Genomic DNA, 23,304 nt, shown 5'->3' on the forward strand with positions numbered 1-23,304 from the left:
GAGTGTGCAGATGTGTGTGTGTGTGTTTGCATGTAGGAGTAGGGGCACACACTTGGGCTTGCCTGGCAGGTTTTTGGCGCTGCTTTTGACATTATTGAAAAGATTTACTCCAGCAGGTCACCTGACGACAAGCGCCTGGCTGCGGAACAAAAACCGTTTCAGACATTTTATTTTACTGGGAGTAAACTCCGTTTCAAGCTTTTGGCAGCAGGGAAAGGGTTGGTTCATATACAGTGCAGAGTAAGGAGGGTAGAGAAGTATATTTATTTCACTGTCAAAAGAGTTGTCATCTTTGAGAGGGAGGAGAGCAACGGGAAGGGAATCAAGGATAACGAAAGAAAAGGTGAGGCTTCGAGAAAGTTACAGAACCACTGGCCAACCTTGCTTGCTTAGATGTTGCTGCATTATCATGGCAACCAGCTGTGTTTTCAGATATTCAATATAAACAGTATATTATTAAATTTAAAAAATTGTGGCCCTCTGCGGCTTCCCCTGTCTCCCTCTCTGTCTTTTTCTCCATATTGAAAACGTATCAGGCAATGCATGGTCGCTACATGTGGTATGCATTGAAGAACGTAACTTTAGACACACTCGCAGAGCTACGTGACAGAGTGTGTGGTTGGGGTACAGCGGGACTAGTTTTCTACAGTCTGTATGAAAGCCCTTTTTGTGTCTTAATGCAAGGAAATGTCTCCGTTAAGCACAAAGTGTTTCAAAAACGCTGCTGCGTGGTGTCGATTTAAATAAACTTTCGATATGTAAAATTAAATTCTCATTTAATCACAGGTACATTAAATGAACAAAGAAATGGTCTGGAGGCCTTTCGTGGACATTTTTCACCATCAGCCTGCTTTCATAAAAAAAAGCAGACTGTTCTGTGGTCTAGTGGCTGAAGATCTACATTTTCAAAAGAAAAACATAGTCTATTAAAACTGATTATGTGGGCAGCTGTGAAAGCTTATCTAACGAGGCTGAATGTAGCCTGCAGTATTTTATTCCTAACTTATATTTATAAAAACATTTTCAGAATATTGAAAACATTTGTACCAAACTGCGCTCACGGCCACATCCAAGTCAAATCTACAACAGAGGAAAAAAGAGCTTAATAGACCAACCTACCCAATTCACCACAAATGACTTTTTTCCTTTTTCGCATTAACCATTTTCATGGCAGGGTGCAATGTTTTGATTTTTGTTATTTTGCTGCAGGGGCAAAATGAACTCCTAGAATAGAGTTACAAAAAAAATCGCTGTGCCTGTCTTTACTGTAGTCAAACTTATCCTTGCATTATTATAAAGTAGCTGTATATGTGGTGATTATCACATATACACGTGAGGTTACCAATCGTCATGTAACATAAAGCTGAAGAAGAAATTTAATACCTGATGTAACTGCCCTTGAAGTGGAACTTTGGTACTTATCCCTTATTTTCTGTCATACATATGTTGATGCTCAACAATGTGGCCAAAGTTTCAAATAATGGGGTCAGTATATCTTCACATAATCCACGCGAGCCACAATTTAGACTTCACTCTGCTATAAACACTCTGTTTTACACTGCTGGATGTGTAGTTGGTAAAGAGAGAGCGGATATTCTTAATATAGTCATCTCGGGCACACAGCTCTGGTTTGGCACAGAGGGCCCACACACCTGCTGCTCAAACCTTCTGTTTATGTGGATCAGCCAACCAGAACGAAGCTAAAGGAGAGGTGGAGGAGCTATATTAACTTTTTTCAGAACTAATTTAGTAACTAATAAGCTCTCCTTTAACCTGTTTGGATTTTTCCATAAAAAAACAATAAAGCCTTTACATGAATGTCTTTTAATTCCTGCACTGGGAAGTGAGGCTGGAGTTCATGAAAAGCTGAGCTAAAGGGCCCTATAGATGTTAACTCAGAGGTGGCTTAGACTAGTGACAGAGTCCTCTGTACACCACCACTGGAGATCAGTGTGTTTAGAAGTGGGTCAGCTGTTATCGCGAACATGTTTACAACTCTTTCAGAAAATACTAATGGTGACTAATGTGTGAGGTACAGATCTGTTAGAGGGACGTGGTATTTAATGCTAAAGAGTGACAGTGTTACTGTGAGCTCCTTTGAGGGTGTTTTACTCATAAAGGTGGGAAGACTGTTTTACTGTGGATGGACAATAACTGCTGTGCTTCTCCTTTGAGCCTCTTGGACACATCATTAAATTCATAGAGAAAAAGCCCTGAGTGTTTCACTCTCCTCTGTGTGTCCAGCGTGGTGAACTGTTGTGTGGTAGAGTTCATATCTGCTGTGCTTTCCATGCAGCCCCACAGATTTTTTTTATTTTATATTGGATTAAATTGCGGTTCTCTTGCTTTCCTTAGAAGTTAATTAAGTTATTTTTATGCTGTAGACAAGCCCAAAGGGTATTTATTCCTAAAAGCCTGTCTTTCTTTGACATCCTTAGTGATGTGTGGCTAACTGTTGAATAAGCAATTACACCCACTCCCAACCCTGTTTGGTCACTGGAAGCTTTAAGTTATGAATGATGCTCTGGTGTGTACTGAGGAAAGTGTTTCCACACTGAGTACAGCAGAGACCAGGGCTGGGGTTCACTGGACTTTAGTCTATATGTGAGGGTTACATGTTCTGTACAGTGGTCATCCGCTAAATGGATAGGTATAAAATTATGCACAGACTTTCGACCTTTCTCCTAGCACTGACAGCAGATTGGCAGATTTGGTTTGTGCTGTTTTAAAATAAATATGGGGTTCAAATGATTCATAAATCAGAGTCCCACTTTTTTTTTTTTAGAAATGCAGTTGTACTCATTAGTTATTTTTTATACTATTTTTAGTGGGATGTTTCCATTAACAACATCACAGTTTGAATCTTTCTTCTTCTTCTTCCTCTCTTTTTCTGCAAACCCACCCATATTCAGGCACCACTTGGCGCCATGTGTTTTTTTTTTTTATTGTTGTTTTTTTTTTTTTAAGACCCCAACCCTGCCTATGTACAATCGCACACACACACTGCCAGTCTTTCATTCAGACCCGTGTTTCTCGTTTTCCTTCATCATGTGTCAGCATCACCCTGGCTGACCCTCTTAATGCGCACACAGACTCCCTCCAGACCACCATGTTCCAGTGTGCCAGCCTCTCTTCTCTGTCTTGTGGTGAGTGTGTGTGTTTTACAAGCCTCTCCCTGGCTCTGTTAAAATGCCTGGCACTCTGTAAACCCATTAGGCTCACACTAAAATAGCATGTAAAACCCATAGATGCAGACAAAATCTCACAGGCGGAAACCTACATGTCTGGCACCCACATATGGATTAACATGAATGCACAGCAATCATGAATGACCATTGGAGGCTTGTCTATCTTGCTGTGTGCTTCTGTAATGCGGCACAAACTCAAAACTTTTACTAACACTCTGCTGTGCCGCTTATCCCCAAAAAATGCACAATACAAATATGGAAAGAACACAACGATTTATAAATCTATAAACACTATATTTAATTTAAAATTGTAAAAAAACACAAAAAAAACAGGTAAAAAGAAGGAAGTGTTTCAGCAATCATCAGCGAGGTTTAAGACAAACAATCACAGCATATAAAAGCCAGGTGAGATCCCATTACCAATCAGAACATAATGAAAAACACCGGCAGAAAAAACGTGCCAAAGGTAGCAGACGCGTGCCAACAATCGTAATCATAATACACTCCTACAGTTCTACAAAAATAGTATCAACACACAACCAGCAAACACAACAGTATTAAAACCACTGGAATAGGAAACGTAAACAGAAAAATGTGTTTCCACTAAAGTTATCAGACATCAAAAAATACATAAACAATCTGAAGAAAAGCCCGTACATGAAATATCACAAGAAAAACCAAATCACTAAAACAGCTGCACAATAGCTCTTGATTCAAGCTTTTAGGGGGTTTCTGTGTGAATCCAGTCTGCAACCCTTTGTATTAAATGTTTGTATACTTTCTATACCTTGGAATTTATGGGAACTCCAATATGTCCAGCTGCATTAAAATGCTTTCATCAACATACATCTTATATCGCTTTTGTGCTCAGAGATTCTGACTTTTAGGTCACGAGTAAATCACAAATTAGGTTCTCTAAGAAACTAGATTTTTGAGTTTCTTTTTCCTTCCAGTGTAAGTGGTGTAGAAAAGCATCCTCTTTGAACACAGCAGTGGATACAATTTAACATGGGATTCGTGATCAAGCTTTATACAGGGAGTGCAGAATTATTAGGCAAATGAGTATTTTGTCCACATCATCCTCTTCATGCATGTTGTCTTACTCCAAGCTGTATAGGCTCAAAAGCCTACTACCAATTAAGCATATTAGGTGATGTGCATCTCTGTAATGAGAAGGGGTGTGGTCTAATGACATCAACAGCCTATATCAGGTGTGCATAATTATTAGGCAACGTCCTTTCCTTTGGCAAAATGGGTCAAAAGAAGGACTTGACAGGCTCAGAAAAGTCAAAAATAGTGAGATATCTTGCAGAGGGATGCAGCAGTCTCAAAATTGCAAAGCTTCTGAAGCGTGATCATCGAACAATCAAGCGTTTCATTCAAAATAGTCAACAGGGTCGCAAGAAGCGTGTGGACAAACCAAGGCGCAAAATAACTGCCCATGAACTGAGAAAAATCAAGCGTGCAGCTGCCAAGATGCCACTTGCCACCAGTTTGGCCATATTTCAGAGCTGCAACATCACTGGAGTGCCCAAAAGCACAAGGTGTGCAATACTCAGAGACATGGCCAAGGTAAGAAAGGCTGAAAGACGACCACCACTGAACAAGACACAAGCTGAAACGTCAAGACTGGGCCAAGAAATATCTCAAAGACTGGTTTTTCTAAGGTTTTATGGACTGATGAAATGAGAGTGAGTCTTGATGGGCTAGATGGGTGGGCCCGTGGCTGGATTGGTAAAGGGCAGAGAGCTCCAGTCCGACTCAGACGCCAGCAAGGTGGAGGTGGAGTACTGGTTTGGGCTGGTATCATCAAAGATGAGCTTGTGGGGCCTTTTCGGGTTGAGGATGGAGTCAAGCTCAACTCCCAGTCCTACTGCCAGTTTCTGGAAGACACCTTCTTCAAGCAGTGGTACAGGAAGAAGTCTGCATCCTTCAAGAAAAACATGATTTTCATGCAGGACAATGCTCCATCACACGCGTCCAAGTACTCCACAGCGTGGCTGGCAAGAAAGGGTATAAAAGAAGAAAAACTAATGACATGGCCTCCTTGTTCACCTGATCTGAACCCCATTGAGAACCTGTGGTCCATCATCAAATGTGAGATTTACAAGGAGGGAAAACAGTACACCTCTCTGAACAGTGTCTGGGAGGCTGTGGTTGCTGCTGCACGCAATGTTGATGGTGAACAGATCAAAACACTGACAGAACCCATGGATGGCAGGCTTTTGAGTGTCCTTGCAAAGAAAGGTGGCTATATTGGTCGCTGATTTGTTTTTGTTTTGTTTTTGAATGTCAGAAACGTATATTTGTGAATGTGGAGATGTTATATTGGTTTCACTGGTAAAAAATAAATAATTGAAATGGGTATATATTTGTTTTTTGTTAAGTTGCCTAATAATTATGCACAGTAATAGTCACCTGCACACACAGATATCCCCCTAAAATAGCTAAAACTAAAAACAAACTAAAAACTACTTCCAAAAACATTCAGCTTTGATATTAATGAGTTTTTTGGGTTCATTGAGAACATGGTTGTTGTTCAATAATAAAATTATTCCTCAAAAATACAACTTGCCTAATAATTCTGCACTCCCTGTAGTGACCGTTACTACAATGTAGAAAATTGTTTCGGCTAATTAATTTATGCTAAAGCTGAAATGCTGGGGGAGACAACATATTCTTTTCAGTGGGCTTAGTTTCATACTTTACCAAATCCAACCAGTGGTGACAGACTTAGACATTCATAAGTCTTTCAGGCAGGATCAGTGAGTGGTAAAGCTAAAGAGCAATAAGGTCAGCATATGAGGTAAGCAGAGATGAAAGGATGAAGTGGGTAATCAAGTGTATATATTCACGCTTGTCTGGTGGAAGGAGAGAGTTGTAGAAAGAGGCTTCTTTTATTTCAAAATATGACATTTTGTGGGTTTTTTAATGTTCTGATTTTAGATGCATCTTGTGCGTTTCAGTGTGTCATCCTCTGGCATCACTGCTTTGATCAATCGACTGCATTTTTCAGATTTGACAAGTATGAAGGCTTTGTCAAAATCACTCCCTGTTTTCTACATAGTGGACTACATTTATTGTATTTATTTCAGCGTCTGTGTGAATTTTTCATTACACGGTGGCCAAAAATAATACACAGCAAGACTGAAACTTGTGTCCATGTCATAAATACTGCAGTTGCTGCCATTTAATGGACATGTAGTCGTTGGTGATGATGCAATTTCAAGATGAGAAGTGACAAACGTGTCTGAAATCTCAATTCACCTTCGAGACACAAGTTTTTATTTTGTGTCAAATAGCTCTTGTCTGACAGAAACTTACTGGACAAAAATACTTCTCAATATGTAAATACTTGATAAAAGTATTTGTCACTTTACACCTACAGGAGCTGCTTCCCTATGGAAAGAAGCTCTCAGTGCAGGCTTTATGTGCTGATGTTAATGACGGGGGACTCTTTTACCGGCGACTTTTACCCACTTAGCGCCTCAGGATTCAGAGAAAATGGTCATCCACTTTGAGGCTGAGCTGCTGTGGCTCCTAAACACTTCCACTTTGCAATGATACCACTTAAAGTTGATCATCTAGGAGGAAAGAAGTTTCAAAAACTGTCTCATTGTGACAGAAGCATTTTATTACAGTACCACACTCGAATTCAGTGAGTAAGTCTTAATCTTTCACAAATCTTTGTAAAGGCAGACAGCATGGTTAGGTGCTTGATTTTATACACTCGTGGCAATGAATGAAAACACCTGAATTCAAAGTTTAAGAGGCGTAACCCCGTACTTTTCACCATAACCTAATTTATTAAGAAGCTCAGAACAGCGAGAGATATATAGGGCATATAAATCTCATGCATGTGTTGAAGTAGTGTGGACTGATACATGTTATAAAATGAAAGAGCATTTGTTCCCTAAGATGTGCAAGTGATGTTTAAAATGGTTAAAAAATAACACACTTTAAGTTTTGTTTGTTCATTTTTAAAGCACAGCTGCTCTTTTTTTACTTCAGTTGTGTTTTTGTGAGGTGTAAAAGCAGTAGAAGTAGATCTGTCCCTTAACTTTTAATACTTTATGTTTTAAAAAAAATAAATTGTAGTGTTTTTTCTTTCTTTTAAGTGCAGGATTATGTCTTTTTGTGGCAGTTGTGCATTGTTTTTTTGTGCTTTTATATTGTTCTTTTTGTGGGCGATTTCTTCAGAACCTGTCAGTAAACCAATTTTCCCAGCAGGGACAACAAAATGACTGAACTGAACTGAACCGAAGAGCTTTTGCAAATGAGGCCATTCGTTTGAATTTGACATTTGAGTGACTGGGCCCTCTCTCGTATCCACTGTTCTGACATTTACTCAGTGAAAGTGTTAGACTAATGAAACTTAACATTATCCAGGTCAGCCTTTTACGTGTCATCTTTCAGCTAAGCTAAGCACAGTAGTGAGCTTTTAGCGAAAGGCCAGTTTCAGTAATGATGATGGATCTTCCGGAGACATTTATTTTGCTCTTCTGTTTCTATGTGTTTGTTTCCATCTCTCTCTTTAACCTCGGCTGAACTACAAAAGTAACAATGATTCCAATAGAGAGGTTTTACTAAAAGGGCTGTTTTCTGTGCCATAGTCATAATAATAACCTTTATGACTCAATGACGTCTCTAACAAGCACTGAAGAGAACTGGCGTCATATTCTTCCACACACTCGCGCGTGCACACACAGGAAGGCTTTCTCTCACGCGCTTCTCTCTGGCCTACGTCTGGCTATAAGAGTGAAGGTATAAGGATCTCTTGGCTGTGTTTGTTTATGGCTGTTCGAGTATTTGAAAGAGCCGTCAAGGTCAAGTTTGTTGTATATTTGTTGAAAACTATGAGATTGTGTAAGTGTACGAGTCTTTTTAAGCCCATACTGAAGACATTTGCGCGCGTTAGGTCCTGTAAAAAAAAAATGTATTAAGTGTTATTGGCCGAGTTGGACATTTTATCACTGCTCTTATGAATCCTGCTTGAATTGTCAGCCCATGACACTCTATCTGCTAAAACTCAAACGGCTCCCAGTGAGTGGCTGCGACTGTTTCTTAGCCAACTCAAACTAGAGAAACACCACGAAAACCGAGTCCTCATATTTACGACTCTACAACTCATTGTAATGAAAGAAAACACCGCACAATTACACACTTCAAATGTCTTTGTTGTTACAGTGTGAGCTCCAAATAATAAGCTTGTCAGAGAGAAATGAGCTTTCTCTTTGCTTGTTTTTTAAGTTATACAACAAGTAATCTGTGAGGTTTCCACAGCCTCACAGTTGTTAAATCTACTAAAGTGACTCATGGCTTTTTAACAAACTTCCACTGCAATGGAGATGTACCATTCTGCTCCTGCAGCCCGAGACATGTCGCTTTTGTAAAGAAGAGAAAACTAAAGACTCTGTAGCTGTTATGTGGAGATAAGAGCAGTGAAATTAGTAGTTCTAAATATAACTGACAGTGTTATCTCTCAAATTAGGATTAATTGGCCCTTCTAAATGACTCTAAAGCTGTGCTAGATAACTTGGCCCTCTAGTGATTCTGAATGGTATTGCAGCAGTTTTTGTCGGTAAGACGCAAGTGCTTGACTGTCTTGTTTTCGGTTAACAGCATAGCTAACTCTCAGGATTGCTACTGTGCAAAACAATACAAAATCAAAAAAAGAAGAATCTACTTTCAGAGACTCCCCTATTCACAAGGGGTTACCACAGCGAGTAGCTTCACATGTTTGTAAGCTGGATACCAACAGGGACTGAGGTCTCTTCCTGCGATCAAACCAAGGTTTGCTTGTTAGGAGGAATTAGTGGTACAGAAATGCAATACTGAATCTGTGTAGCATGTACTGACATTGCTTGGGAAGTTCACGTCAGGTTTCGCGGTAGGTTTTCAGAGGGGTTTGCGGTTATGACATAGAAGATGTTCGCTGGAGCAAACATCTGGTAAGAACTTTTACATATTGCTTATACTATTAGACTCTTGTGGAGAAAGCCGTGTTCAGCACATTGGATTTACAAGTATTTGACTCCTTGGATAACAAGAAAAGGTTTGAAACTACAGTTTTGAGGGGTGTGCAATCTCATAAATTAAGAAAATGTGAGAAAATTACTGTGGCATTGCCTTCTGAAGATATGCTAATAGACTTACAGCTAACCTGGGTTTGTTTGTGCAGTTGCTGACATACTTCCCCTTTAGCATGGGAAAATTCCAGCACGGTGGCAGCACTAAAAGAAAGATTTATAGGCAACCAATCTAAACACTGATATTTCAGTGGAGATTTCATAATAACAAGTTAAAGAAAAAATGCTCTTTAACTAAAACTTTGAAGTCTGTTCAGAGGTACAAATTAGGTTTCAAATGCACACTATCATGTTTTTTCAGTTCTACACCCTGATGCCCTGTAGCAAATTGATGCCCTCTTCACAGACCACATGTGTCTGCTTTAGGACCCATCGTGGTTTTAAGGTCACTGATTGGAAGACTTTTGATGGACAGGACATAGAAAAACAGGACAGGGTTGAGCTGGAACTTTAACATCACAACTGATAATGCAGAGCGTGACTACAGTACAACAATGGCAGTGATAGCCCAGTTGTGAGAATGTGTATCTGTTTATGCTGAATTTGAACATCCACTGTGAGTTTTTTTTAAAAGTGTACTTTGTAGACTGTAGGTGTGGTGATAGTTTTCCAGTGTAACTACTTTTCCTGTCTGCTTGTCGTTCTGTTTTGTGGCTTTGTCTTTCATAATAGTTTAGTGTGAATGTGCAGCCCCCAGCGAACAGTCACGGCTGGAGATTTTTTAAGCTGTTGTTTTCATGAATTCTCTTAAAAGCCCAGAGGTGGATTCTTTAAATTTTGCTCACTCAGCCTAAAGAATAAACCCGTTACTGTCACTGTAAACCTGGCCATTGTTTGTTTCAATCATATAAACTTTTACATACGCTATTATTCAAGTCTGGGTGGATAGGGTGTAAACTGCAACTTGATTCTATATATGGTGGAAGGATAGAAGCTGAACTTTGAGAGTTTCACAACTCAGAATTGTTATTTAGATTGCTGCAAGATTAGATTAGATTAGATTGAAGTAGATGGTTTAAATCTCCATTTACTTGGGAAGTTGTTTTGCTTGCGCCTTCATCTGAGCTTTTTGATTAATTAGCTATAAATCAAAGTGCATCTGTCTGTGTTTAAATGAAGTTGTAAGACGGGAGTTGAGTAGTAGATGAGAGAGAGGAGGAAGGGGTGGAGAGTAGGGCTGCCACGATTTGTCGACTAGTCACGATTACGTCGACTATCAAAATCGTCGACGACTGATTTAATAGTCGACGCGTCGTTTGAAGCTTTGTAAGATCCCAAAAGACGCAGGAATAAGTAGCAGGATTTAAGAGTGTAATAACGGACTGAAACAGAAGATGGCAGCACTGCATGTACAAGGATGCCAGCTACCGTTAAACCCCGAAGAAGAAGAAGAAGCAGCTGTTTCCCAGAATTCATAGCGCGGCCCAGCGCAGTTTCCAACAATGGCGGCAGCTAGTTAGTTTTAATGTTACTCTTATTATTCTTTCTGGGTCACAAAATAAACGTTTAACATATTTTCAGGCGAGAATGTAGCTGTGTAAACCTCAAATATCTGCTCAGTTTATCAGGACACCACATATTTTCAAAAGCGCTCCGACGTTTTCGGAGACATCTGTTACCCACTAGCTCGTTAGCGAGCCGGGGGCTAGGCTCACTAGCACCGTGAGAACACCGGACTCCCCGCGAATCGTTTTCAAACCCACCGCTGTCTTTCGCTACTCAGGTTAAATATATATGAGTCACTTAGATAACTTAAAATGTTATTGTTTGGCTTTTTTTTTAGTATTTTATTTGTTCCTGAGTAAATCGGTTTGTCTGAGATTAAAGTTATAGTTTTTGCACAGCTGAATAAACGTCAAGCAGACAGCTGATTATCAGAAGTGTGAGATGCTCCAGAATATACTCCAGTGTCCTGTTATATTTTAGATAGCAAGGAGTTTATTAAACTTCACCGAAACAATTGCAAATTTCATTAAAATTTAATAAACTATCATCTTGTCTTTATTTTTAGTTAGCACAGACCTTAAACACTTAAAGCTGTAAGCTAATGATAGTTATATAAGAGCAGATGCTGCTGGTGCAATAAGCTGTAGTTTTACGTCTAATGGATGATGATCTGATTAGTCGACTAATCGCAAAAATAATCGGTGACTAGTCGACTATCAAAATAATCGTTTGTGGCAGCCCTAGTGGAGAGGAGACGTTTGGGAGCTGAGCAGACATTAAGGCTCATCTATTTGTGTCGCATTGTGGTCTGGGGTCTCTCTAAGCTTTCATTAGGCAGCTCTGCTTCCTGCTCGAGGATGATTGTTTTTTCTCTAAACACGACACTGAGGTCCTCAGCAATCATTACACACACACACACACACACACACGAAGCTGTGTATGCATGACTTCAGAGGACAATGCATCACATTAACTTCATGCTAAATTACCATAACCATTACTTGACTTAAACCAAGTTTTCATACCAGGGAAGTTCCACAGTGTAACAGTATACACACTTTGATGTCCTCACAGTGTAAGTAAAGTGCACAGTATATACTTAGAAATACAGCTAAAAAGAGGCGCAGTGAGACATGCACATGTCCTCTGCACCTTTTTCACAGTCACACACACACATTGGCCTTCGTCGGTCATTACAGACAAGCTGCTGGTTTTTATGCAGATTTATTGAATGCAGTCTTAATGGCTTTACCAGTCATTCTCTTTTTACATGCATTTGTCATTTCCTGTCTTTCACTTCTTTTACCCTTGATCTCCGCCTGTCTTTGGTTATCACTTTCTCCTCCCTCTTCTGTCTTTTTACTCTCCTCTCTTGCTTTTCACTGTTCTTTGAAATATTTTTTCCCACTCCACACTCTGCTATTGTCACTCACCCTTGCTGAGTCTCCACCACCTTTGTCTTTCTCTCTCTTACACCATTTTAGCTCTGCCTTCGATCTCTACCTCTTTTCCACTTTTATCTTTTTCTTTCTTCTCCCTTTTTCTTGATAAGAAGCAGCAGGTGAAGGTCAAAGATGTCAATTCAAACACAACAAGATATGCAAAGAAAACGCTTTCTACTCTAAGATTTTTTTATTTCTATTTGAAGCATTTTGGGGTTTTTTTATTTACTTTTTTTTTTACAGTGGCTGCTATTGTCGAAGTGCAGCTTAATGTATTTGTGCTGCTATTCCTTCACCAGCTTCCTTTTGATGCTCTATAGCCATGCTGCAGGAATTTATTTAAGTACAGCCATAAAAACATTTTACACAGATTTCTGTGGAACAATTAATTTTGTGCAGATGTCATACTTTCACTGCTTTATGCAAGCAGAGAAATATGTGTGTTTGTGTGTGTGTGTGTTTTTTTAAGGAAGAATTGTAAATGAAGTCTTGTACAGTGGAATATGATTGATGATTTTCCGGCATGGCATTGAGTGCCAAGATAGAATTTGTTGATAAAATTCAAAACTGATAGCTATGCAGTTTTTTTTAATCATTCAAGACACACACCTCCTCTTACTTCAGTTCTTACTTGTTCTCATTCAAAATGATATGTGGCTTTATATTTTTCCTTGTGTATTACTACAGATACATGTTGACATCATAAATAAAAAAACTTGACTTCCTAGGAGTTTTTAAGTGTTTGATGTAAGTTTGATGAGTCAGTCAGTATGCCATGCTATGAGCTGTAACACTAATTTAAAACTAAAGTAATATATTTAAAAAATTGCGCACCTATAGGTTTAAAAACAGCGAGTGTGAGTACCACACAGGTTCTTCACGTCTTTTTCTCAGCTCTGTTTTAAGATTTTTGCCTGGCCGCAGTCCTAGTGAGGGAAACTGCTCAATATAAAGCTTTTAGATATATTAATATAAATTGTCCAGCTTTTGAAAAGTGCTTTGGACCCTCCTTAGCTTGCTTGGTGTCTTTCTTCTTTAAAAGCATATTCATTTTTTTAAAACATCTAGGCTTATTTTTGTTGCACCTTTGCATTGCATGTAAAGTAGCACTTTCATTTTAACAAGAAAACTAAATCAAACCAAAGAATAAATAAATAAATAAATTCTTGTACAACCTTAGAACTGTGGATTATTTTATATTAAACTGCCATCTTTTCAGATTGGCCTTCTGGGAGGTTACACCTACAGTATATACAGTTAATGCTGCAGTCTGTTTCTGCTGCTTTTTTCTGCAGCCATTAGTGTTGTAAGTCCAGCCACATATAGTCACTCCTCTAGGGCCGATTAAGGTTTTAGGTCTCGCTCTGCAAGTTTGGTTCCCTTTAAAAGTATCCCACTGTTACAGTTACCACACATATATTCAAAAGCACCTTTAGCGGAAGGTTTGAGGGCTCCCAGATTTGAGTGTCCCTCCCAAGAAACTCCTCCCACACTCTGGGCTTGTAAATATGAATATGTTCCTGTAGTCAGTTTGGCTGATTATATAACCTAATAAAATAAAATTACCAAGTGATGCTGAATTGCCTGAAAAACACTTCCCATGATTTTTTTTCTTAAGAAAACTGCGGTGCTTGAACGGTGCAGTGTTTTAGTCCTCAAGGAACAGTTTAAGGCACAAGTCCTCAAGCTCTATTCCCACTGCAGCTTGTTAGCTCGTGTTATTAGCTGAGCTGCCTGGGCAGGAAAGCACACACACACTTTGGTGCTTTTGGGCTTGGTGCAGTAAAGGCAGCCAACTTCTAAAGCAGTCTACATACAGTATAAGCCGGTTAGAGTATAATGGTTTAAATAGAGACGGGCAGAGCAACAGGGATTATGACCGTCTGTGTAGGCCTGTTATACTTTATCCCTTTGCTGTTCTTCATAAAGGAGTTTCTGTAGCACCACTCAGAGAAGCTCCATAAACCTTCTGTGATTGCATCTTTACTTCCTGCATTTATGCTCTTGCGGGATATCATTAGGCAAAAATTTGCTCACTAGCCTTTTTCTGTATCCCGACATCACCGATCACTCTCCAGTGTTGTTTCAAGCAGATTATATCATTAATGCAAAAACAACCGTTTCACCTTTTACCCTAAACATTTCCTGCTTTTTTGCAGCTGTACTTTTTTCTGTCAGTTGTAACATGTTAATGTTCTTGCAGTTTGTGTGTTTTATTGTTACACTTTATCAGCAAACTGTTAAGAATGAACTTTCTACTTTTGTTTTATAGCTCTAAATGTCCTGCCAGTCCTAGACATCCAATATCTGTAAAAAAAAGAAAGAAATATACAACACGATATAAAAACATAAAAAATATACAGAGGTTAACACATTTGTTAGATCAGCTGTTATAAAAACAAGAAAACTCAAATATTTTAGAAATCTGTCATAAACTAATTTAAAACTATAAAAATAATATTATTATTTATTATTTTAAAAAGCTACATTTACATTTTTATACCCAGATTTGAGCTGGCACACTGGACGTCTCTGAGAAGTCAGAAATTATTTAAATTAAATTAAATTCAATTAAATTAATCAAGCATAACAATCAACAGCTAAACCACAGAAAAAAATAAAATTTACAATTTTTTTCAGCTTTTTGTGTATAAAAATTAATGAAAATTGATGGAAAACAACAATAATTATATTTTAGCATTAAAATATGATGGATTAACCATTACAAAAACATTAAAAATAGGTTTTGGTAATCACCAATGCTGTTAATTTAAGACAGCTGTGGCATATGCCTTAGACTGTGTGGAGATCTAATAAATGTGTTAAGCACGGTATTTTTCTTTTTGTTTTAACTGCTCTGTTTGTTGTTGTTTTTTACTATATTAAGCACTAATTGGATTGTACATCGGCCTTTCTCTACCCTCGATTTTTCAACTGATTTTTATGTGAAGGATCTGTGTTGAATTTACCCAGAAATTCAATGAAAAGAAATTGAATAGTTTTTGCTTTCTCCATCTTAGCCCCTCTATTATGAAATTAAGACTGTTGATCACTAATGTCAGTAAACTACCAGTTCCTGACACAATAACGTCAAAAAAAGGCAACAAATAACAAAAACTGGCTCTAGATACGATTGTACTATATGTATAGTTCTTTTGAACTCCCCGGAATGAAGTGGAGTTCTTAATTGAGACGATCTAGTTAGAAGTTATCGGGTAACACCAAGTCGAGCTTAGTTAACAAGCTGCATCCATAGACTTCTGGCCTCATAATCATCTCTAACTTAAAAACTGTAGTAACAAAGCAGAAGATGCTGGTGTGTCTGCAGCAGGCAGTTGTTCTGCTTACAGATACTAATGCATTCTAGTTATATATTTGTTCTTCTGTCTTTTTGCCTTTTGCTGTTTGATCGTTTCTCTCTCTCCGTTAATCTCAGCACGCTATCTCTACGGTTCCTTTAGAAAATATAAGCATTCCTTTGCAGTGTGTGTCAAAGGGTCAGTGTGCACACACCGTACCTCACTCTGATTCTCATGCTGATAACCAGCGTCTGCGCTTCTGTGTGTGTGCGTGTGCATGATAGATAGTAATCCATCACCATAATGGAGCTTTAATGGCTGCAGTAAAAATCATCTTCGTCAAACTCTCTCTCTATTACACAAACACACAACTTACGTGTACCTCTGTCTACCTTGTCTACCTCTCTGTTTCCCACAATCCTCTCTGCCACTCCATAAATCAGACCTCAAGCTTACAGCGTTTGCTTTAGCCTCACGCTGTGCACTCACACACACACCTGGCATGTCAAAACCCAAACCACTGGATCACACACCAATTCACCAACACCTACACTTATAAACACACATACATGCATGTGCATACACACACTCACACACAAACACGCACGCAGTTACAAGAGTCATGAATCTGGCAAATTTTTCCCACTTTCATTATTTCGTCTGCATTTCTCTCTGACCACACACTGTGATTGCATGAGACACGATCCATGGGAGCTTACAACCAAAACATCCAAGCTAGTACCTCATACCTGGAAACTGTTTATATTTAATTTCTTTGGGTCATTAACGACTTTTGGATTATGTGTAGCAAGAGAGGAAGTCTATTGCTTGGCAACAAAGAGACTTTTTCTTCCCCTACCGAGTATTAAATTTTGATCATTTTCTAAAGAAAGCTGTGTTTTGTTTTTCTAGTTCTGGCCATCATTCATCATATCAGTCATGATATCAGTTATGAGAATATTTTTCTCCCTGGGTTAATTGTAACAATTTAAGAATGTTGCAACTCAGCTTTTTAATGGAGACCATTATACTTGCAGGCATGAAAAAAGGGGGGAAGCAAGAGGGGAATCAAGGTCATCACATTGGTTTTTGTTTTCATTACTGAAAAAGGGGATCATATTAGAGATTTCCTTACAGTCGGTCACGAAATAATTTCAGTCAGGGCCACTTTGGTCTAAAAGATGATTGTTATTCCATGTGCAGCAATTTACATTTGGCAGTACAGTTGTTTTGTTCTATGCAGAGAAAAGCGGTTAGACCTTTGGTACTGAACAGAGCAGACATCACAAAAATCTGAACATGATTGAGACACAATGAAAAGAAGAAACATGCAGACGTAGGTTGCAAAGCAGCTTGCGGAGGAAGCAGCAACTCTAGACAGGCTAAAGTGACTTAAATAACCTATCCTATATGACTTTTGCCAATAGGCACCGTGGGTTATCAATGACATCAACCCTATTAGCTAGTGTACGAGGGACCTTAATTATAAATCTGTTAATATAATTAAACTTAGTAGCTATATCCTCAATCATCCATCTCACGATAGTGCTTGACTCAAAGGCAACTGGATTTCTTTTAGGTTCTTTAAGATGACCTCTTAAAGAACCTCTTTAAGACCTCTTGAAAGCCTTCTATAGTTTTAAAAGCTGGCGAGGAGTCCCAGGTATTTAACCTCTAGTGGGACATGTCAGGACATCTTTGTGAATCATTGCCCACCCTATAGCCATGTAAGTTGTTAAAGTCAAATGGCTGAGGGTGGACTGGCAGTTGGAGGCTCTCTTGGTGTCGTAGGCCATCACCTCTCTCCAGTCATCTGTTTTCTCTGCTTCACGGCACAGCATGCACAACACTGCACAACTTGCAGTGAGGTTTGCCAGGACCTATAATAAGAGGACCAAACAATCACTCCACAGGTCTTATGGTATATCATAGGAGAAACTGCTCTTACATTGTAGATCACAGGTGTCGAACTCCAGGCGTCGAGGGTCGATGTCCTCCAGGTTTTAGATGTGTCCTTGATCCAACACCGCTGACTTAAATGGCTAAATTACCTCCTCAACATATCTTGAAGTTCTCCAGAGGCCTGGTAATGAACTACTCATGTGATTCAGGTGTGTTGACTCAGGGTGAGATCTAAAACCTGCAGGACACCGGCCCTCAAGGCCTGGAGTTTGACACCCCTGTTGTAGATGTTCACATCTTGGACAGGGAAGACAGATATTTTGACAGAGCTGTGCCTAACCGGATCAACCAATGTTGCGCAGAAGAGGTAGCCTCGTAGAGGTAGGTTGATCCGGTTAGGCACAGCTCTGTCAAAATATTTGTCTTCCCTGTCCAAGATGTGAACATCTTCAACAGGGGTGTCAAACTCCAGGCCTTGAGGGCCGGTGTCCTGCAGGTTTTAGATCTCACCAAAAAATGTATGCCCTTGTAAAAATTGTGCATACAATTTCAGATAGAGTGTAAGAAGACGCTGGTTATTGTAATTCGTCACAAACCCAAAAATTAAGGAACAGCCGATTTTCTAAACTTAGGGGGAACAAATGTTGCAGCATTGTAATGTTTTCTGTTAAATCACCAGTCCAATAATGACAGACTAAATTTTAAAAACAAGCTCCAGACTGCACACATCAAAATTTTCCTAAAGCTGGTTTTAAATAAAAGCTGCCAATGACCACAGAGTCGACTGTTCTGCATGATGTGATATGTTCTTATGGACACAAGAGGCATTGAATTTATAAAACTAAATGTGCAAATTATTACAGCGGTTCTGGTGTTCGTTAAGTAAGATGATTGAGGTGGTAGCCAACATGCTTTTTTTATTTCCTCAAGACATTACTGATCAATTTTATGCCTAAAAACACATGAGGATTGTGCTATAACGTAATCTCATAATAGCATGGCTCTTGTTTTTTTTTTAATCGTCATCCTGTTTTTAAGTTGTGTTTAACACATTAATTTCAGATTTTTAGGCACTTTTTGAAGTCTTTTTCCTCCGGTGTAGGTCAAGGTTGCCTGAGTCAGAAAGCAGATGCAGCAGACAGATACTAAACTATTTATCTCTTCTCAGTTGTCTTACACTCTTATCTTTACTGCTGTGTTTTTCTGGGTGATTGCAACTAAAATGCAAGGCCGTTAAGCTAAATCACCTGCAAACACCACCAGTGTAGAAAAGTGTAGCGGGGCTTTCTGATTCTTCCAACACGAGTGTGCAAGGACATTGGCCAGAGTAAGAATGAGGACAGCAAATCAGTGGAAATGATAAAAAAAAATCAAGGTGCAGATAATGAGGGCAGATAGAACAGAAAGAGAGATAAGTGATAAAAGTTGGACTATGTGCTCAAAAATCATCACTCTGTTTGACAGCTCATCACTTCCACGCAACCGTGATTCATCAGAGGCCTAAACGAACGTGTCAAAATTATTCCATAGACCTCCAAAGTTGTTGTTTTGCAAAGCATCTGTTTTCTGCTTACATCACCTGGAAAGACTGAATAAGTCATTAATTTTTTTGTTGTTGTTTTTGCTGTGGGGGGTTGTTCCCTGCTGTCTGAAACTAATGGGGCTTTCCGAATATGCCAATTTGAGCCAAACTTGCTCAGTCTCTCCAGTTCTGTCCCATTCTCTTCTTGCATATTACTTTGATTATCTTCTCCTATTATATTAATTCTTTGCCTGTCAGCATTTCTTTTTGGCTCTACAAAATCGTATGTTTTAGTTTAGGTAGCTTGGTTTCCTCTCAGCTTCTGGTTTCCAACTTGGAGTTTTGCATGTTCTCCTTGTGTCTGTGTGGTTTTTTTTCCATTCACTGCAGTTAAGTGAAAGTAGATAAGATGCAGTGATAGTAGGGAACAGGTAGAAGACAGCCTGGACAAATGAGGAATGAAATTCAGTAGAAGCGAGAGAAGAATACATGTGTGTGAATGAAAGAGAGGCAGGTGCAACAGTAAAGATGCAAGGAGTAGAGGTAGTGAAGGCAGGTGAGTGTAAATATATGAAGTCAGCCATACAAAGCAACAGACAGTGCACAAAAGAGCTAAAGAAGAGAGTGCAGACAGAGTGGAGTGGGTGGAGACAAGTGTCAGGGGTGATTTGTGACAGATGGATAGCAGCAGGACTGAAAGGCAAGGTTTACAAGATGGTGGTGAGACCTGCTGTGATGTATGGTTTGAAGCAAAAAGCCAGGAGGCAGAGCTGGTGGCAGAGTTGAAGATACTAGGTTTTTTTATTGAGTGACAAAGAGGGACAGGATGAGAAATAAGCATATCAAAGGGACAACTCAGGTTGAGAGGCAAGGCTGAGATGGTTTGGACAACAGCAGAGGTGGGATAGTGGCTATATCGTATAAAGGATGTTAAAGCTGGGGTTGCCAGGCAAGAGGAAAACTACAGAGAGGGTTCGTGATTATAGCGAAGAAGCACATGCAGAGGAGGGTTGGTGTGACAAACAAGGATACTGGGGAAAGGATGTGATGATGACAGATTATCTTCTGTGGTGACCCCTAAAAACAGAAGCAAAGGAATAAGATGATGAGCTATAGTTTCATTGCTGGCATGAATGGTTTTCTGTTTCTGTGACTGAGAAGTAACCACTAATATCATAGGCTCCACCAGGGAAAATGGATGGATCTACAGCTAATAAGATTCAATACAAACTTGGATTCATATTAAAAGAGGGTTGTTTTTTTTTTAACATCCTCGATGACATTTCAGCAGTTTACATTTTAACTTCCTGAAAGTTGGGGACTTGCATGCTAAACAAAAGGAGTTTCAAAACTGTGGTAAAGCGTTCAGCTCGTTGTCTTTCTGGTCCAAGTATTTAAACAAAATTCCCTGATGCACATCTTGCATTTTCCAAAATGCAACTTGATAGTGTCTTTGATTAGCACTTTCATTGTGCCTTTATACACAACTGTGGCCTATTTCCAATAATTAATATAACAGCATGATATATGGATAATGACTTCCTTTTCCAAGTAATTTATTAGATAGATTATCATTAATCATTAATAGTGTTATTACTTGCATCAGTTTTACACATAAAGAATAAAGCCACTGTGATATAAAATACCACTGAGATTTTCTGGATAACAGATGAGAGCAGAGGGAAGAGGTTAAGACTTAACAAGGGAATATTAGCCAATATTTGACCCAGGCCTCACACACACATATACTCACACACAGACAAACATAAATGTGGGCTTGTGTTACATGGCCGTTTCAGCGGCTCTCGTATTGATACAGATGTATTGGTCATTAAGTCAGTTAGGTTTGACGTCTCAGCCCAACTGCAGCCAAAGATAATAATATCAGCGCTCTCTCAGAGAAATTTTCCACTCTGTCCGAACAGAAAGAACTACAATTTGGTGTTTAAGATTGAAGTCTGATGCGTGTGTGTGTGTGTGTGTGTGTGTGTGTGTGTGTGTGTGTGTGTGTTTGTTTGTGTGTCCTAAACCCTGCTCAGTGATCATCCATTGGACTGTTTTTTTTCTTCTCATCAGTCAAAATACTAACAGAATAGTTGGTGTTCTTCTTAGACATAACCACCTGCTAGTTAGCTTAGCAAGATATAGGTGTAAACAGCTACCCTGATTCTTGTTCAGTTTAGTAGTTTATCAGCATATCACATTTGTGTTATCTCTGGAAATGTCAAATCATTATAACCAACCAAGAAGTCAGATGTTATTGATTGTTTAGAAATAATACATCTAATGGAAAATAAATTTGTTGCTCTCATTTAAAGCTAGCTGTTTGTTTTTGGTAAAAAGTAGATATAGCAAGCATAAAAACTTCACCCAGTGCTTTGTAATTCCCATTTTTATTCTTTTTTGTTTGTTTGTTTGTTTGTTTGTGGGGGGCATTTTGACTGTCTGGGAGCTAATTTATTTATTTATTTACACGAGAAGGTGAAATGCTAAGCTAGCATTTTATGCTAGCAAGTTCTGTTTATAGGTTGTATAGTTGTGCACTTTAAGATGTTTTTTAGTGCTGAATTAGAAATAAAATATCACAATTTGACTCAAAAGCTCAACAGACTGTTAGGACAACTATCTACAGAGCCAGCTGTATTATTGGTCAGATAACAAGATACTAACTTCACACCTTTTCAGTTCAGTGAATAACATTAGCTGAGGTGAAGCTCAGCTAACAGATGCTAACAGATTGTCATGGACAAACCTTTAGCTATGTTCACATGACGTCAGTGTGTTTTGGACACAACTTCTAGTGGATATTTGTGGAACTGCAGTTTTTGGCACTTAGCCTTGTTTTGATTTTTCAATCCAGGAAGTGGCACCCTGTTAGTTTTTACTCTGAGCTAAACGAACTGGCTGCATATTTATCCTACAGACCTGAACACCATCAGAGAGAAAGTTAATATGAACGTTTTTTCATGAAAGTATTTCTTTTTTTGGCTTTTAAAAAAAAGTCTAAATTTTCTCCTCTCTCTTTCCGGCCTTTTTTTCCTCAGTTGGAGGCGGAGTTAGCACTGTGCGAGAGGGAGGGGGCGGAGCTCCAGGAGTACGCCAATCAAGTCCTGCAGCAGATCGCCGACCGATGCCCTGACATTTTAGAGCAAGTTGTCAACGCCTTGGAGGACAGCTGCTGACACACTAATGCACACACTGGCAGAAAATGATTTTTTTTAAAAAAAAGCTTACATTCAAACATTTAGTCGTATTTAAAGTCAGAAGGCAAACATTTAACACAGCTTGGCCCCATAATTCCCCGATGCACAAATAAAATTAGTGCTGCACATGAATAGGAATACGTTCCCAGCCTTCAAAGAAAAGGGGAACTAAGACAAAAAATCAAATTATTACTGAAAACTGGGCTTTAGTTGCTTTAATTTTCTGTTTAGAGCACTATATCAGCATGCAAGTCAGCTAGAAATAATTGATAATCTACATTTATTTACATTACTACCCCAACACAGAAAGAGCCCTTACTGCACTGGCCATACGCGACACCTTATAGTGAGCTTCCCATGTCCTGGGATTCAACGGGAGGATTTGTATTTGTGACTTGGGGCAAAAAGTATTTTCAAACCTTAACAAAAAGTTGAACATAAGCTGAGCTTGCCAGGTTCTTACACGCTGTTGCCACATTATTGTATTAGTTCAGATTCAAAAATATGTTTATTTCAACTGCCTTTGGCTCTTTACATCATTTGCTGCTATCTTTGTAATTTTTAGGTTCCTTTTTTTTCCACTTTCTTTGTTTTTGTCTGATGAAATGTCCTAACATGCAGTTTCTTTCAGCAGTATTCTCTAGATAGTTGTGTAAATTGTAAAGGGAGCGGTTTAATTAACACATACACAACTTTCGTCAGGGGTAACATGACACTTTAATCTATTGTTTCCCATTATTGATGAAAGGTACAAACTACAGTAAATAACTCGCAAAACTCCCTTTATGAAGACACACTGGCATGGATGGTCTGACTTTCTGTTTCACCACAGAAAATCACACGTCTCCTTCATTTATGGCGCCCATGCCAAAATTAGGTTCAGATAAGAAAACCCCTTTTTATGACAATCCCTTTAGCGTTAACATGAGGTGTCAAGTCTGAACTTTACTCATTTACCTTTAGTCAAACGTCTTTTTTTCTTTGTTTTGGGAGGGGAGAAAATATAAAGTAAATGTTATATATATTTTTTTGCTTTTGGTAATATATATTAAACACTAATCTTGTTTAACTGAAAGTGTCGTCATCTGTTGGTTGGTATGCTAGCATATGGTAATGCGTCAAAGTCTTTTCTTTTTTTTCCTTGGACACTGTTATTGGGAACGTGTATTGCACCTACAGAAGGCTTTGTGTCCACCGGGAATGTTTTCTCAGA

The 23,304-nt window shown here is 38.9% G+C and overlaps 1 protein-coding gene across 11 annotated transcripts in view; it reads left to right on the forward strand.

Annotated features, from left to right (window-relative positions):
- LOC113008901 (ELKS/Rab6-interacting/CAST family member 1-like) overlaps positions 1-22,427 on the forward strand; it is a 209,969-nt gene extending 187,542 nt beyond the window's left edge. For all 11 annotated transcript variants that reach the window (XM_026146816.2, XM_026146819.2, XM_026146818.2 and 8 more), the window contains one exon: positions 21,933-22,427. In XM_026146816.2, coding sequence (XP_026002601.2) covers positions 21,933-22,070 — 138 coding nt within the window. In that variant the 3' untranslated portion in view covers positions 22,071-22,427. The remainder of the gene's footprint in view (positions 1-21,932) is intronic.
- Positions 22,428-23,304: the final 877 nt, after the last annotated feature.

This window comes from Astatotilapia calliptera, chromosome 17 (assembly GCF_964374335.1).
Source record: "Astatotilapia calliptera chromosome 17, fAstCal68.1, whole genome shotgun sequence".
Lineage (NCBI taxonomy): Eukaryota > Metazoa > Chordata > Actinopteri > Cichliformes > Cichlidae > Astatotilapia > Astatotilapia calliptera.